The sequence below is a fragment of the Gekko japonicus genome, unplaced genomic scaffold (genome assembly GCF_001447785.1).
Source record: "Gekko japonicus isolate JY-2015 unplaced genomic scaffold, Gekko_japonicus_V1.1 scaffold3274, whole genome shotgun sequence".
Taxonomy (NCBI): domain Eukaryota; kingdom Metazoa; phylum Chordata; class Lepidosauria; order Squamata; family Gekkonidae; genus Gekko; species Gekko japonicus.
In genome coordinates, this window is record NW_015164761.1 from 92,451 (window position 1) to 110,103 (window position 17,653).

At 44.0% G+C, this 17,653-nt stretch overlaps 1 protein-coding gene across 1 annotated transcript in view; it reads left to right on the forward strand.

The window, feature by feature from the left end:
- Positions 1-9,678, forward strand: part of DCAF7 (DDB1 and CUL4 associated factor 7) — a 22,757-nt gene extending 13,079 nt beyond the window's left edge. The window contains exons 6-7 of the mRNA XM_015409697.1: positions 827-944; positions 8,696-9,678. Coding sequence (XP_015265183.1) covers positions 827-944; positions 8,696-8,868 — 291 coding nt within the window. The 3' untranslated portion in view covers positions 8,869-9,678. The remainder of the gene's footprint in view (positions 1-826; positions 945-8,695) is intronic.
- Positions 9,679-17,653: the final 7,975 nt, after the last annotated feature.

Below are 17,653 nucleotides of genomic sequence, written 5' to 3' on the forward strand. Positions count from 1 at the left end.
GCCGAGGTCCGGCAGCTGCAAGCTGCGCGGGCCTCGCTTCGGGGGGGGGATCTGTTGAGGCCCAGCAGCTGCAAGCCACGGGCCTCGCTTTGAGGGGGGGGAAGAGAGAGCGGTGAGGCCTGGCAGTTGCGGGCCTCACTTCGGAGGCGAGGGGGAGGAAAGAGAGACTGGCGAGACAGGGAGGGGAGACCTGTGAGCCTTCGGAGGCGGGGGAGGGGGAATCCGGGAGCCAGAAGTGGTGGTGGAGGAGACGGGGAACAGCGGGATGGGGGGGAAGCTTACCTGCTGCTTCCTCCTCCGCCCACTCTGTGTGGAGCTCCCCCGCTCCTCCCCCCGCGATTTTCGCGGGTCCCCTTTCTTGTTCTATGATTCTATGACCCATTGTCTTATCTCATGGCTGCTTACTCATTGATGATAGAACAGAACCCTTTTGGAATCCAAATGTATAATGTCAATGTTGCATTATAAGCTTTCCCATGCTTCAAATCTAAGAGTATATGATTGAGACAGGATGATTTTATATTAATTAGCTCCATTATAAAAAGGAATTGTACTAAAGCATAGTTCTGATGTGTTAACTGTACTAGCTTTGTCATTTAAATGGCTTCATAGCATTTGGCTAATCAAAAGGCACTGCTCAATTTTTTTCATTTTTGTTGTTATATTAGATGTCCAACATTGTGGTCAACTACATGGAAAGGTGTATGTGCTTCACAAGTGTTAAAATGGAACGTGTTAAAAGTTGTGTACATAATTTAATAAGGCAATCTAAAACTGTCCTCAAAGTTTCTTTTCTGGTGTTCCATATTTTTTTTCTACTTCCAAGGTGGTGATTCTAGATGTCAGAGTCCCTTGTACTCCTGTTGCCAGGCTGAACAACCACAGAGCGTGTGTGAATGGCATTGCTTGGGCACCCCACTCGTCTTGCCATATCTGCACAGCAGGTGATCATGGATATTTGTTATCACTCCTTTCAGCTGGGCATATTGTGGACATATCATTGGACAACTGAATGAATATGCCCATTCAGTTGGACATATCGTATTTGCTTAAAGTATTTTGGGATTTGCTTTTACTACCAAGTAAGCCTGGTGTTACAGTTTCAGTTCAAGAGGTGTGGTATACTCTCTTACTGCAGTTGACTTAGTATTAAGTCTTTCAGGGCACTCCCTGCGCCAGAGATCTTAAAAGAACATAAGAGAAGCCAATGTTGGATCAGGCCAATGGCTCATCTAGTCCAACACTCTGTCACACAGTGGCCAAAAATACCAGGTGCCATCAGGAGGTCCAGCAGTAGGGCATGGACACTAGAAGCCCTCCCACTGTTGCGCCCCCCCAAGCACCAAGAAGACAGAGCTTCCCTTGCCCCAGACCGAGAGTTCCTATCTAGTGGCTAATAGCCACTGGTGGACCTCTGCTCCATAGAAGAACATAAGAGAAGCCAATGTTGGATCAGGCCAATGGCCCATCCAAACCCTCGATCATGTCACCCCCTCAGCTGTTGTTTTTCTAAGCTAAAGAGCCCCAAGCGTTTTAACCTTCTTCATAGGGAAAGTGTTCCAACCCTTTTATCATTCTAGTTGCCCTTTTCTGCACTTTTTCCAATGCTATAATATCCTTTTTGAGATGTGGTGACCAGAACTGTACACAGTACATTGTTTTCAATTCCCTTCCTAATAATCCCCAGCATAGCGTTGGCCTTTTTTATTGCAGTTGCACACTGCCTAGACATTTTCATTGAGTTTTCTACTACGACCCCAAGATCTCTCTCTTGGTCAGTCTCTGCCAGTTCGGACTCCATCAGTGTGTATTTATAGTTAGGATTTTTGGCTCCAATGTGCATCACCTTGCACTTGGCCACATTGAACCCCATTTGCCACACTGATGCCCACTCATCCTCGACAGATCCCTTTGGAGTGCCTCACAGTCCTCCCTTGTTCTCACCACCCTGCATCTGCAAGTGTCATCTGCAAATTTAGCCACTTCACTGCTTACTCCCAACTCCAAATCATTAATAAACAAGTTAAAAAGCATCGGACCCAGTACTGATCCCTGTGGTACCCCACTGCTTACCACCCTCCACTGAGAAAATTTCTGTTTTCTCTGTTTCCTATTAATTAGCCAGTTTTTGATCCACAAGAGGACTTGTCCTTTTATCCCATGACTATTGAGCTTACTTAGGAGCCTTTGTGGAAGAACTTTATCAAAAGCTTTCTGGAAGTCAAGGTAAACAACATCTGTTGGGTCCCCCTTGTCCATATGTTTGTTCACCTCCTCAAAGAACACTAACACGTTAGTGAGAGAAGATCTTCCCAAAACAGAACCCTTGCTGAGTGCCTCAATAGTTTTTTTTCATCAATGAGCCTACTCATTCTCTCCTTAATAATGGTTTCCACCAACTTACCCGGTATTGACATCAGACTGACTGGCCTGTAATTTCCCGGATCTCCTCTGGAACCCTTGTTAAAGATAGGAGTGACATTAGCTACCTTCCAGTCCTCAGGAATGGAGGCAGATTTTAATGAAAGATTACATATTTTTGTAAGGAGATCCACAAGTTCACATTTCAGTTCTTAGGGAACTTTCGGATGTATGCCATCTGGGCCTGGTGATTTATCAGTTTTTAAGTTGTCTACCAGTCGTAGGACCTCCTCTTTCATCACCTCAATCTGACTCAGGTCTTTCAACACCCCTCCTGAAATCAGTGGTTCTGGAGTGGGCGAGCACTTCTCATCTTCCACAGTGAAGACAGAGGCAAAAATGCATTCAGTTTCTCAGCCATTTCCCTATCATCCTTCAGTACTCCTTTTACACCTTGGTCATCCAAGGCCCCCACTGCCTCCCTGGCCTGGCTGGTTTCCTGTTTCTAACGTATTTGAAGAAAGTTTTATTGTTGGTCTTTATGTTTTTTGCTATATGCTCCTCATATTCCCTTTTTGCCTGCCTGACCACAGACTTGCATTTTATTTGCTACAGCCTGTATTCCCTTTTATCAGCCTCACTAGCTTTCCACAGCTTAAAGGAATCCTTCTTACCTTTTACAGCTTCCATTACTTTGTTAAGCATGCAGGCTTTTTTCTATACCTATTTGTGCCTTTCCTAACCTGCGGTATATATTTTTCTGAGCTTCTAGGATTGTAGTTTTAAATAGTCTCCAAGCTTCCCCAATGGTTTTGACCCTTTCTACTTTTTCTTTTTGGGCAACTCCCTATTTATACAAACATTACGCTCAATAACTTTATGGTCACTGTTCCCAGGCGGTGCAATCACTTTTATATCTCTCACCAGGTCTTGGGCTTTATTTAGGACCCAATCCAGGATCGCCTCTCCCCTGGTAGATTGTGACCATCTGTTCCATATAGAGATGTAAAATTCCGGAAATTTTGAAGCTCGGAAAAAAACCCGGGTTTTTTCCAGTTTTTTTCGGGGGGGAACAGAAATTTTCAGAAAAATTGGAAAAAAAATGCTACAATAGCACTTCTTTTGTCTTTTCTAGATTGAAAGCCATTCTGTTACTTTAGGAACATAAAATATGACTATGGACATTTTTACTTGGCATGAAATTATCACAACTAGCATATTAAAAATATAGTGTATCCAGTTATTACAAACAGAATACCCGCCCACATGCAAAAACAAAACTGAAACCTTTTTCTTTTCTCATGACAATAGCACCTCCTAAAGGAAGAAATGTCTCTTGTTCTTGCATTGGAGAGTTCAGTTTGTAACCTAGGACTTGCTTGTCAGTGCACAGAAATTAGATCAATCTGATACCATATATATATATATTAGAAATGATTTGGAAAATATTTGAACACCTTGTCTTAAAATATTTTATCCATCATGTTAAAATAAAACATTCCATAATCAATTTTTTTTCTTTACTTTTTTCAATTTTTCCAATTTTTCGGAAAAAAACAAAAAGCTTTAGGAAAAAAATGGAAAAAACCCGGTTTTTCCCCGAATTTTTCCGGGTTTTTTCCGGGCCTTCACATCTCTAGTTCCATAGCACAGTCATAGAGAGTGTCTAGAAACTCAGTCTCTTTTTCCTGACTTGAACACATACTGACCCAATCAATGTTAAAATCACCTATCATGACACAGTTATTTCATCTAGCCGCTATCTTTAATTCATTCATCATTTTATAATCCTCTATCTTTTAATCTGGTGGGCAATAACAAACTCCCAGTGTTAAGCTCCCTTTAGGGCCCACTATTTCAACCCATAGCATTTCCAGAAGCCACCCCATCTCCAACCCTTCCCCCCATCCTTCCGATATAATTTATAACCGGGAACCACCATATCGCACTGATTTTCCTCATCTCACCAAGTTTCTGAAATACCCACAATGTCTATTTGTCCCCCCCCCCAATCACCAAGCATTCCAATTCCCCGATTTTACCTCGGACACTTCTAGCATTCGTGTATAAACATCTATAGTTTCACATGCATGTTAAGCCCACAACCTTCCTCTTGCTGCCTCGAGACCTTCCCAGGCAGTCCATATCATTAGCCACAGTGTCAGTGGTCAATTCAAATCCATTTCCTTGTAGAAAAGTAACAGCTACCCCTTCATCTCTTTGAGATGAGCCATCCCGAACCAGAGACTTTTCATCTCCTGTCAGCTTTCCCCCAGTATTCAGTTTAAAAACTGCTCTGCCACCTTTTTGATTTTAAGCGCCAGCAGCCTGGTTCCTTCTCGGGACAAGTGGAGACTGTCTCTTCTGTACAGCTCCCTCTTGTTCCAAAAAGCATCCCAGTGCCTAACAAACTTGAACCCTTCCCCCCTACACCATCGTCTCATCCACGCATTGAGACTCCTGATCTGTGCCTGTCTCTCTGGCCCTGCGCGTGGAACAGGTAGCACTTCCAAGAAGGCTACCTTGGAGGTCCTGGCCTTGAGTTTCCTGCCTAGCAGCCTAAATTTTTCCTCCAGGACCTCACGACTGCATTTCCCCACATCGTTGGTGCCAACATATACCATGACCACTGACTCCTCCCCAGCACTATCTACCAGCCTATCTAGAACACGCGTAATGTCCACTACTTTCACACCAGGCAGGCAAGTCACCATATGGTCAGTACGCGGGTTCGCTACCCAGTTGTCTACCTGCCTAAGGATCGAATCACCAACTACCAAGAGCCCCCCTCCCTCTTTGCCAAGGGATGGTGCGAAAGGATACCCGTTCACCAGCTGAAGAAGAGGTCCCTTCTGAGGGCACATTCCCCTTATCGCTTCATCCCCAAGCTCCATTGTACACCATGGAGCCAGGTTAGGGCGAGAATGAAGACAGCATTGGGGGCAATTTCATCAATGGCTTCAGACAGACTGGAATTCCAGTCCTCTATCACCACATCCAATGAATCTCTGGGAGGTAACGGATCTCACAGAGCATTCTGGCAACCAATAGGAACCATACGTCTCCGAAGGTGAAGTGATTTGACCAGGGCACCCTGTCAGTGGTAATCAGATCCACATTTATCCCCATTCCAAAGATCAGACCCAGTGTGTGGCCTCTCCGGGGGAGGGCAGTTTATAAATGAAATATTATCTACTCTAGTTATAGTCGACCTTACTCCCTGAGACTTGAAATGTTTTCATTACCACTGGCAAGTCTGCTGTTTAGAGAACAAAGAGATTTGTTTCTGCAATTCAGGACCCACTTCCTAAATGTACTGAAGTGTTATAGCCTCCTGTAAGTCCCTCTTCCACCCCCACCCCAAAAGCCCAGTACTGCGCTTATGGCCAGAACGGCTGCCTTGACAGTCAAACACAGACTTCCTGAGCATTCATTTTTTCAACGGCTCACCAACCCGTCTATATAGAAAACCACCTAGTCTAGACCAAATTCTCGGGACTGGGAACCGCCCTCAGAAGTTCCGCCATGAATTGGCGCTGACACTGTGGGATTGGCTTGAACTATCTACTGGACAATATCACCCCAAGGGGAGGATTTAAGGAAATGACTGATGCCATCAAAACCACTCAAAGACCATCTTGTTTACAGAAAGCACTTTATTATTGCTTGTGATAGAGATATAAATGCTTGGGGGGGAAACCATTTTCCCCCTGAAGACTCCATCAGTTTATCTTCTCTTTTAGAATGTGTGAAATTCAAGGTTTTTCACAAAGCAAGGTGTATGTTTGTTTACTTTCAAACTGCATTACATGAAAAAGGTCTTGAGGACTATTTCACTTTTTCCACTGGAAAAGATGTGACATTTGGGGAGCATTGGAAAAACACCTATGAAATATTTTCTTTTACAGTACGAAAAAGAAGCAAAAAAAATCTGGCATATTTTCTCCTTAAAATGAGTGACGTGAGATGCCTTTTACTTAAAATGTGCAGTATGAAAATGTTTATGTAAGAATTTACAGCAGGGGTGTCAAACACATTTCTTATGAGGGCCAGATTTGACATAAATTGGACTTTGTCAGGACAGGACATGTGTGTCATAAAATGTAATGACAGGTAGCAGAGATACAAAATGTATAAAGGACACAGAAAAGCACAAAGTTATTATAGCAGCTATTCCATTGGAGTCCCACATTGGGGGCTAATATTTCTATGCAAACTCTACGTTTTAATTGTGGCTAGTCCCAAACCTCCCCCCCCCAATATAAACTACAAATGTAAATGGTCTGAGCCCTAGGACCCAGGGGAAGAACATGAAATGGCTGAGCATTGCAAGCTTCTCCCCCCACCCCCGGTCTACTCAGCGTGGCCGTGGCTCTCCAGGGTCTCATGGGTTTTTTACAAGGCAGTTTGAGGTAATAATCTTGGGTGTCCTCTTCAGCACTTGTTCTGCTATTATTCCATTGGAGCTCCACATTAGGAGGGTGTGTGTCTGTGTTAAAACAAGTACTTATCTTCAAAACTGGAGTCCCTTGAGTTTGCAGAACTCTATATTTTAACCCTGACTGGTCCCAAACCTCCCCCCACACACACACACACACCCTTAAAACGTGCCTGCCTAAACTGGAAAACTTGGGGGGGTTATGGGATTTTGCGAAGCCAGTTTTAAAATAAAAAAGAAGCACAAGGGTCACGGCAGAAGGAAACCCACCCACCCCCCAGCTCCTACCTGTGACGAGGACCTCAGAGGCTTGGAGCAGTGGCTGGGAAGTTTGGCAGCCCCGCCCTCTGCTTCCTGCTCTCAGAAGCAGCCCTCCCCTTGGCTCTCTCTACTCCCACACAGCTCAAGGTGAGAACAGCGAGGGTGGGGGAGGGGGGAGGGAAGAGAGCCCCACTCCCAGGCCACATTACAGGCCCGGTCAGGCCCGTGGCCCGCAAGCTTGACACCCCAATCTACAACATTAGATAATTCCTATGTAAATTGTAGACATAAACAATATTTTCAATGGTTTTTTGTTTAAATGTAAATAATTTTGGCAAAAATATGCTGTGTTTAATGATAACACATGATTACAGATTGCAGTGTTTTCAGTGGCATAAATTTTAACTTTATCTCTAAACATGCTGGTAGTCCTACCTATTGCGACTGTATGAGTATGTTTCTGTCCATATAGTACCCTTTATTTTCTTTAGTACACCATTTTTTCCTGCTTCTCTGATGGCAAAAATTAAGATCCACGTGCTAATAGTAACATAAGGTATAGCTGTTTGCAACTCTTTTCTCAGGTACTGGGTACAGATGCAGTTTTTATTATAGAAAATGAAGGCATGCTTTTAAATTCCATAATATGCCCAATAGTGTCATTTGTATGTTAACTAAGTTGCAAATGAAGCATGTGTAAAATCACTAACAGAAGTTCAGGTATTATGATGATGGTGATGATGGTGATGAAGTGCTGCCAAGTCTCAACCTCTCATGAGGATTTCAAGGCAAGAGCGGAGCAGAGGTGGTTTGTCACTGCCTTTGTCTGCATAGCAACGCTGGTCTTCCTTCCCATCCAAGTACTGATCATGGCCAGCCCTGCTTAGCTTCCAAGCGCTGATGAGTATGAACTAGCCTGGGCCATACAAAGTGCTGCTTAGGTTTGACAAGAAAGTAGTGCAGCATTAATGGCCTCCCCCCCCCCTTGAAATAAACACGAAAAAAAAGGTTTTCCTGTGGCTTCAAAGAGAATTCCAGAAATCTTACAGCTCTGCCTGTGACTCTTCAGCCCTGAACTGAGTCAATTAAGAGTTGTCATAAGTTCAGAAGCAGAGAGTTTAGGAAGTTGCTAGCTTTAGGAAGTTTATAAAAAGTTTATTTTATACTGCTGGTCCATGACCATAGTAAACTAAAGTTGTCAGTTGTATATAGGTAAATGTATCCTAGTACATTACTATCCCATCTGTGTCCTGCAAGGCACATACAACTTCGTATTTTCTTAACTACCCTGTGAAGTGGGTTGGATTGAGTGTGTGTGACCAGCCCAGTCTCACTCAAGGAGCTTCATGCCAGTACTGGGATTTGACTCAAGGATTCCAAGAATGTAATCTGACAGTCTAGCCCCTCTACCACACTTTTAGTATTTGATCCTGCTATCTAGTACAGGAATTCAGAGATGCAGTTGGCATACATTTGATAAACTTGGTATCCAGCATAAGTTGATGAGGCGGAGGAGAAACAATGGGTATAAGTTTAGTCTCATTCTTCAAACACTGCTTTTCCCCATTTTCTTCTGAATTCTCTGCCAAAAGGCTAGAGTTTAGCTCTAATTCTCCTTTCTTTCACCTTGTGCAGCGGATGACCATCAAGCTCTTATTTGGGACATCCAGCAAATGCCTCGTGCCATTGAGGACCCAATATTGGCCTATACAGCAGAAGGAGAAATCAACAATGTACAGTGGGCATCCACCCAACCAGACTGGATAGCAATTTGTTACAATAACTGCCTTGAAATCTTGAGAGTGTAAAAACTGCTGGGCCATAAAAGAAAATGAAGCGGGACTGTCTCATTCCCTTCCCTTCTAAAGCTGAGCAGAACTTCATCCATATGGTTCCAGTGGCTCTCATCAGTTTGACAACTGAAGCTGGTGGGTATGTTGTTAGCAGTCTCCCCTTGTGTGAAATGAAAAGGCAAGGCTGTGCTGAGCCTCATGGCCCTTGGAGTTTTTAATATTTCTTTCTACTAAAGTCATGTTTATATGACCACTGTTAAGCGGGCATTGTGTTCACTGAGCAATTACCACCCTAACAGAAATAATGTGTTACTATTGAGGATTTCTGGTAGCTCTTCAACATTCTAGTGGTGGGATACCTAGATAACTTTCTGTAAGAATTCAAATTTTTTAAACTTCTCCATCGGTCCACCCATCACTTTGATAAGCATTGTAAATGTAGCCTTTCCACTTAAAAGTTATGAATAAAGTTGTTCAACTATATGCAAAGACTTGTGGATGTTGAAAAACTATTGCAGAAAATTTCTCTGTTTCAGAAACTCAAAGGGCTTTGAAGAATTGAGCTGTCCCCTCTGCTTTCTTGCCTCCACCAGCAACTTTTGTTCTCACTGTACTAGTGGTCCTAGGTGTGTGTCTGTATTCCTAAAGTAAAGCTTGAAGCTCGTTGTCCAGTATCAAATCTATTTTCTGCTCTCATCTCCCTCTACTTAGAATCTTCAGTAAAAAACAGTGTATAATAGTGTGGATGTCTCAAGCCTCTAATTAGAGAAGTACAGTGTTGGTGTGCATGTGTGTTGCTCCCATTCCTTCTTCCCAGTAAAAAAAGAAATATACCCTTAATAAAAATATAACACACTTCAACCATACCAAAACACCAAGCATTTTCTTAAGATGTATTGCCTTTAACTTTTTAGAAGATTTCATCCCAGGACTGTTGTATAGTTGTGAGAAATATTCAGCATAATGCAAAATTCCTTTCCTAAAATAATATAGAAAACGTGCTTAGGTGACATGTTGGCATTGTTAATATAAAATAGCATTGTGTTACCTTAGAAACTTCGTAACATGACCAGCTAATATAGTTCACTGTAAAATACACGAGCTTCTCTCCTACAGGTATTTCAGAGTGCTGCTTCAAGAGATGTCAAGGCTTCAGTAATCTCAAGTCTTGGGCCTTCTTTCCTAACACACAAATATTTCTTGATTTCTTTTCATCCCTTTCTCAGAAATTTTCACCCAGCTGGCTTCCCTAAACATTAGAAGAGGTTAAAAACGGTTGCATATGTGGCCCTCTGAAGCACTTACAAAGGAAGATATGGCAAAAACCCTGTCAACATTCACGCAGTGACAAGCCTTGAGTACAGTGGTGGGGAAATGTGTATCAAATATCTGTTCAAACCATACTGGCTTATCTTGCTTCAAGTTAAGGGTGGGGGGGATGAGCACTGTCTCCATCCCATTTCCAACTAGTTTAGGCATATTTAGTATTTCTCGGTTGATACAGAGCTACAGAAGGGATTAGATTCAATATAAATGTACTCAGCCATTTGTTCAAATAGGTTGGTTTGTGCTGCTTAGAGGCACAAAGATGTACTTGGGGAAAGAGTTGAGAACTATAGTGTGCGCAAAGAAATATTACAGGTGGTATACATCATATGAATTAATCCTAGCTGAAGCTTTTCTGTAAACCAATACTAATGTATATAATGTTTGTTCTGTACTTCCCCTGTTGTGGTGACTTCCTAAAGGTGTGAACTTAGTTGCATGATTGTGTAAGACTCCAGGACTCCTTGACCTTTTCAAATAAGCAATAGTGATCCTATGTTTCTTTTCTAAGTCTAGGTAGGATATTGCATATATTTCCTTAGCCAATAGTATTTGATAAAATTATAGCTGCACTAGCTTTAACATTACCTTTATGTGGTTAACGTGTTGCAGTATTCCTCTTTAGTTGTATGGAAATATTATAATTGGGTTTTGTCTCAGTTTTGAAGATCTGATTTCTAGAACTGTATTAAAATTCTGTATTAAAAATATGTTTTTAAAAGGCTTGAAGTCGAATGCAAGAATATTGGTCTTCTGTAGACCATAACTTGTTAAACATCTGTATATTCTGCGTTATTTTTAATTAAGTGGAACACTTTAAAATTCTTCCTATTGCTAATTATAAAGAGAGTGTGGCAATATTAAATTTTTAAAAATCAAATCACTTGGTGAAGCTTCACTAATGCAAGAAAAATGTGTTATAGTACTCCACATGAGATGAAAGAGAGCTCCCTATTTTTAACTTGAAAATGTATCCCACCTCTCCAAAGTTCAAAGCAGCTTGCAACTGTAACATATTAGTGTACAATATTAATAAAATAACCAGCATTAATTCAAATGATGACAACTGTTAAAGAAGCAATGCTTGAGTGGAGGGGATTGCAACACCTGGAGCAGCATCCCTGACCTTGAAACCTATTTCAAGTGATCCAATAATCTCAAAGAGGTAGGGGGGGGGGGGAGTCTGTTCCTGGTACAATGGACGTTGCTATCCTGAAAAGGAAAGTAAGAAAATTGCCTACAGTTGCCATGATTTCCTTTTCCCAAAATTGTCTTCCAGTAGTGATCTTTCCGCTGACTATTTTGATACTCTTAGAAATATGACCTTCAGCATTTCATAGGGCATCAAGTGGGTTCTATATGTTCTGTCAAATGCAGTGTCAAGTCTTCTACCAACCATGTTCTCCCTGTCTTCCAACCCTCTTAAGATTTGCTAACTCCCTATTAAACCAGAGAACATAAGAACATAAGAGACGCCAATGTTGGATCAGGCCAAAGGCCCATCCAGTCCAACACTCTGTGTCACACAGTGGCCAAAAATACCAGTGCCATCAGGAGGTCCAGCAGTGGGGCCAGGACATTAGAAGCCCTCCCACTGTTGACCCCCCCCCAAGCACCAAGAAGACAGAGCATCACTTGCCCCAGAGCCCCTAGCTATACCTTGTGGCTAATAGCCACTGATGGACCTCTGCTCCATATGCTTATCTAATTCCCTTTTGAAGCCATCCATGCTTGTAGCACCCACCACTTCCTGTGGCAGTGAATTCCAAGTGTTAATCACTCTTTGGGTGAAGAAGTACTTCCTTTTATCCATTCTAACCCGACCGCTCAGCAATTTCATGGAGTGCCCACGAGTTCTTGTATTGTGAGAAAGGGAGAAAAGTACCTCTTTCTCTACCTGCTCTTTCCCATGCATAATCTTATAAACCTCGATCATGTCACCCCTCAGTCGTCTTTTCTCCAAGCTAAAGAGCCCTAAGCGCCTTAACCGTTCCTCATAGGGAAAGTGTTCCAACCCTTTTATCATTCGAGTTGCCCTTTTCTGCACTTTTTCCAAAGCTATAATATCCTTTTTAAGGTGTGGTGCCCAGAACTGCACACAGTATTCCAAATGAGGTCTCACCATTGATTTATATAGGGGCATTATTATATTGGCTGATCTGTTTTCAATACCCTTCCTAATAATCCCCAGCATAGCATTGGCCTTCTTTATTGCAGTCACACACTGTCTCGACATTTTCAGTGAGTTATCCACTACAACTCCAAGATCTCTCTCTTGCTCAGTCTCTGCCAGTTCAGACCCCATCAATGTGTATTTATATTTAGGATTTTTGGCTCCAATGTGCATCACCTTGCACTTGGCCACATTGAACCCCATTTGCCATGTTGACGCCCACTCGCCCATCCTTGACAGATCCCCTTGGAGTGCCTCACAATCCTCACTGGTTTTCACCACCCTGAACAACTTTGTATCATCCGCAAATTTAGCCACTTCACTGCTTACTCCCATCTCCAAATCATTAATGAACAAGTTAAAAAGCAGTGGACCAAGTACTGATCCCTGCGGTACCCCACTGCTTACCACCCTCCACTGAGAAAATTGCCCACCTACACTCACTCTCTGTTTTCTATGAACTAGCCAGTTTTTGATCCATAAAAGGACTTGTCCTTCTATCCCATGATTTTTGAGCTTACTTAGGAGCCTTTGATGAGGAACTTTATCAAAAGCTTTCTGGAAGTCAAGGTAAATAATATCTATTGGATCCCCCTTGTCCACATGTTTGTTCACCCCCTCAAAGAACACTAACAGGTTAGTGAGACAAGATCTTCCCTTACAGAAACCGTGCTGAGTCTGCCTCAATAGGTTTTGTTCATCTATGTGCCTACTAATTCTTTCCTTAATAATGGTTTCCACCAATTTACCCGGTATCGACGTCAGACTGACTGGCCTGTAATTTCCCGGATCTCCTCTGGAACCCTTTTTAAAGATGGGAGTGACATTAGCTACCTTCCAATCCTCAGGAATGGAGGCAGATTTTAAGGAAAGATTACATATCTTTGTCAGGAGATCTACAAGTTCACATTTGAGTTCTTTCAGAACTCTCGGATGTATGCCATCTGGGCCTGGTGATTTTTCAGTTTTTAAGTTGTCTATCAGTTTTAGGACCTCCTCTCTCATCACCTCAATCTGACTCAGGTCTTCCAACACCCCTCCTGAAATCAGTGGTTCTGGAGTGGGCAAGCACTTCTCATCTTCCACAGTGAAGACGGAGGCAAAAAATGCATTTAGCTTCTCAGCCATTTCCCTATCATCCTTCAATACTCCTTTTACCCCTTGGTCGTCCAAGGGCCCCACTGCCTCCCTGGCTGGTTTCCTGTTTCTAATGTATTTGAAGAAAGTTTTATTGTTGGTTTTTACGTTTTTTGCTATATGCTCCTCATATTCCCTTTTTGCCTGCCTGACCTCAGACTTGCATTTTATTTGCCATAGCCTGTGTTCCGTTTTATCAGCCTCACTGTGACTAGCTTTCCACTGCTTAAAGGAATTCTTTTTACTTTTTACAGCCTCCATTACTCTGTTTGTTAACCATGCAGGCTTTTTCCTATACCTGTTTGTGCCTTTCCTAACCTGCGGAATATATATTTTTTGAGCTTCTAGGATCGTAGTTTTAAATAGATCCCAAGCTTCCCCAATTGTTTTGACCCTTTCTACTTTTCCTTTCAGTTTCCTCCCCACGTGTCCCCTCATATCAGAGAAATTACCCCTTTTAAAGTTAAAAATGGTTGTGTGAGTCTTTTTGGCCAATTCTCTATTTGTACAAATGATGAACTCAACAACATTATGATCACTGTTTCCAAGCGGTGCAATCACTTTTACATCTCTCACCAGGTCTTGAGTGTTACTTAGGACCAAATCAAGGATCGCCTCTCCCCTGGTAGGTTCCGTGACCATCTGCTCCATAGCACAGTCATTTAGAGTGTCTAGAAACTCAATCTCTTTTTCCCGACTAGAACACATATTGACCCAATCAATGTGTGGGTAGTTAAAATCACCTATTATTACACAGTGTTTTTGTCTAGTTGCTATCTTTAAGGCATTCATCATTTTATAATCCTCCTCTATCTTTTGATCTGGTGGGCGATAACAAACTCCCAGTGTTAAGTTTCCTTTTGGCCCCCCTATTTCAACCCATAGAACTTCCAGAAGCGAATCCAATTCACTTAGCCTCTCAATCTTTCTAGACTTTATACCCTCTCTGACATACAGAGCTACCCCACCTCCAACCCTTCCCCCCCTATCCTTCCGATATAATATATAACCGGGAATCACTGTGTCCCACTGATTTTCCTCATCCCACCAAGTTTCAGAAATACCCACAATGTCTATTTTTCCCTCCGACACCAAGCACTCCAACTCCCCGATTTTACCTCGGACACTTCTAGCATTTGTATAGAAACAGCTGTAATTTCCCTTACAAGTTAAGCCTGCATCCTTCCTCTTGCTATCTCGAGTCGTTGTCCGGCAGTCCATGTCACCAGCCATGGCCTCTGTGGACAATTTCAATCCACCTCCCTGTAGAAAAGCAACCGGTACCCCCTCACCTCTCTCAGATGAGCCAACCCGAACCAGAGACTTTTCATCTCCTGTCGGCTTTCCCCCAATATTCAGTTTAAAAGCTGCTCTGCCACCTTTTTGATTTTAAGTGCCAGCAGCCTGGTTCCTTCTCGGGACAAGTGGAGACCGTCTCGCCTGTACAGCTCCCTCTTGTTCCAAAAAGTATCCCAGTGCCTAACAAACCTGAACCCTTCCCCCCTACACCATCGTCTCATCCACGCATTGAGACTCCTGATCTCTGCCTGTCTCTCCGGCCCTGCGCGTGGAACAGGTAACACTTCTGAGAAGGCTACCTTGGAGGTCCTGGACCTAAGTTTCCTGCCCAGCAGCCTAAATTTCTCCTCCAGGACCTCACGACTGCATTTCCCCACATCGTTGGTGCCGACATGCACCACGACCACTGGCTCCTCCCCAGCACTATCTACCAGCCTATCTAAAACACGCGTAATGTCCGCTACCTTCGCACCAGGCAGGCAAGTCACCATACGGTCAGTACGCGGGTTCGCCACCCAGCTGTCTACCTGCCTAAGGATCGAATCACCCACTACCAAGAGCCCCCCTCCCACCCTGCTCAGGGATGGTTCCTTGGTGCAAAAGGAGAGCCGCTCACCAGCTGGGGAAGAGGTCCCTTCTGAGGGCACATTCCCCTTATCCTCAGCATGGTGCCCTGTTTCCCCTAGACCCTCATGCTCCCTGACAGCAGCGGGGCTGCCAGATCCAGAGTGGGACGAAGCTAACAAGTCCCCGAGAGTCTTTTCTGTGTGCCTAGCTGACTGTCTCTGCTTCTCCAGGTCAGCCACCTTGGCCTCAAGGGAGCACACACGTTCCCTGAGAACCAGGAGCTCCTTGCACCGAGGACACACCCAAGACTTCTGCCCAGTGGGCAGATAGTCATACATGTGACACTCCGTGCAAAACACTGGATAGCCCCCAACCCCCTGCTGGCATTCTGGCTTCATAATTCTTTTAAAATAAATAAATATAATCCCCCTTTTAAACCCTTGGTATTTATGTGGGTTTTGTTATCAAGTCAAATTATTTTACGGGAAAGACAAAGAGCCTAGGGCCTTGTCTTTCTGGCTCTTTTTGGGCTTCTTACAGCGCCCCTAGTCTAAGAGTCCCTAGGCTAAGAGCCACAGGCAAAGAGCCCTTTAGCTCACCCTTCGGCTCGTGCCAGAGGCTCGTGCCTCTGCCAAGGTGCTTCCTTAAATAGAGGCCTCCCCCAGCAGAGGTCAGGCAGCAGCTATTCAAATTCAAATTCACCCAGGCACTCAATCACAGGCAAAACAATGCCCCTTCCACTTCCTCTCAATTACAGGCAATCCCAGTCAAACAATGCCCGTTCCTCTCCCACACTCAATCAGCCAGGACTCTGCAAGAACTCTAAGTGCTTCCACACACTGCTAAACACAGTTTTCCCACAAAATATCCTTAGCTGAATTCTCTCAGCTGAAAGCAATTAAAAGAAACCCACTCACCTCTCTCACAGCTCTCTCTCCTGCTCCTGCTCAGAGCTCAGCTGGTCAGAGGATGGGGATGTTGTGGAATGACCTGGTCCGAATATCCCACAGTTCCAGGCTGAAGTCAGGGCCTCCAGAGTTACTGTTGAGAATCCCATAATCCCCCAGAGCAGTTTGGAAACCAATTGGATCTGTCCGTCTCAGCAGGTGGATCATTTTAATTGATCCCTTACCAAGTGGGAGAGCTACCACTATATAACCCTTTATAAGCCTGTGGGGGGTACACCTGACATTTTGGGAGATGGTCATGGGCACTACCACAATGATTGCTGCAGGAGGTGCAGCCACAATAAAAAGATTGCCTCTGTTGCCACCCACTCAGCCCCAGCTAGTGGTGGTGGTGTTTCCTTTGCACCCTTATCACACAGGGATAAAAACAAAGAATTAAATGGGCTTACTTGGTGTAGTTAAGTTTGGTGTAGTGGTTAAGTGCGCAGACTAATCTTGGAGAACCGGGTTTGATTCCCCACTCCTCCACATGCACCTGCTGGATGACCTTGGGCAAGCCGTAGTTCTGATAAGAGCTGTCCTTGAAAAAGAGCCGTTTCTGTCAAGAGCTCTCTCAGCCCCACCTACCTCACAGGGTGTCTGTTGTGGGGAGGAGAAGAGAAAGGAGTCTGTAAGCCGCTCTGAGACTCCTTTGGGTAGTCTTCTTATTTTACAAAGCTGATTTAAAGGCTACTGAATATATATATATGTGTGTGTGTGAAGTCCTCAAATCAAAATGTAAACGCTATTATGGAGCAAGAATGAAATTAATGTTTGCCTTTCCTTCCCGCAAGAGCCCATGTAATTCACCAGTGGTTCATACAGTGGGACAGTCCGTACAGTTGGGATAAGCTCCTCCTCCTTTTGCAGGATCAGCTCCAAGCTTTGATCCAGGCGGGGTGGGGCTTATCCCCTGGAGACTTCCGAGTTCTTGCAGGCCCTACTTAAGAGCAGGACGTGCTCCGGCAGCACTGGTTGAGCAGTGCTTAATTTCTTAGAAGGAAGAAGAAAATAAGATTTGTTTGCAGAGCCGCAGCACTGGAGTGCAAAAAATATAGGCGGCGAAGAGAGGGGGCATTTCATCTGCGTCGGGAGGTCCCCGGCTGTAGCTACAACCCTCAGCAGACTCCCGCCGGTCTTACCCACCCAGGAGGTGGAGGACCTACCCCATAGAGCTGTTGGGGGTGCGGTTGAGTACTGCAGCCCGGTGGGCAAAGCGGTGCAATTGCAGCAGACCCTCATTCCCACCGTGGCAGACGTGGATCGGCCCGAATTCATCAGGACGCCGGTGAGTTCCCTCAACCTTTACAGTCTTCCTCTAAGAGGTTGAACTAGGGATAAGAGGGAAGAG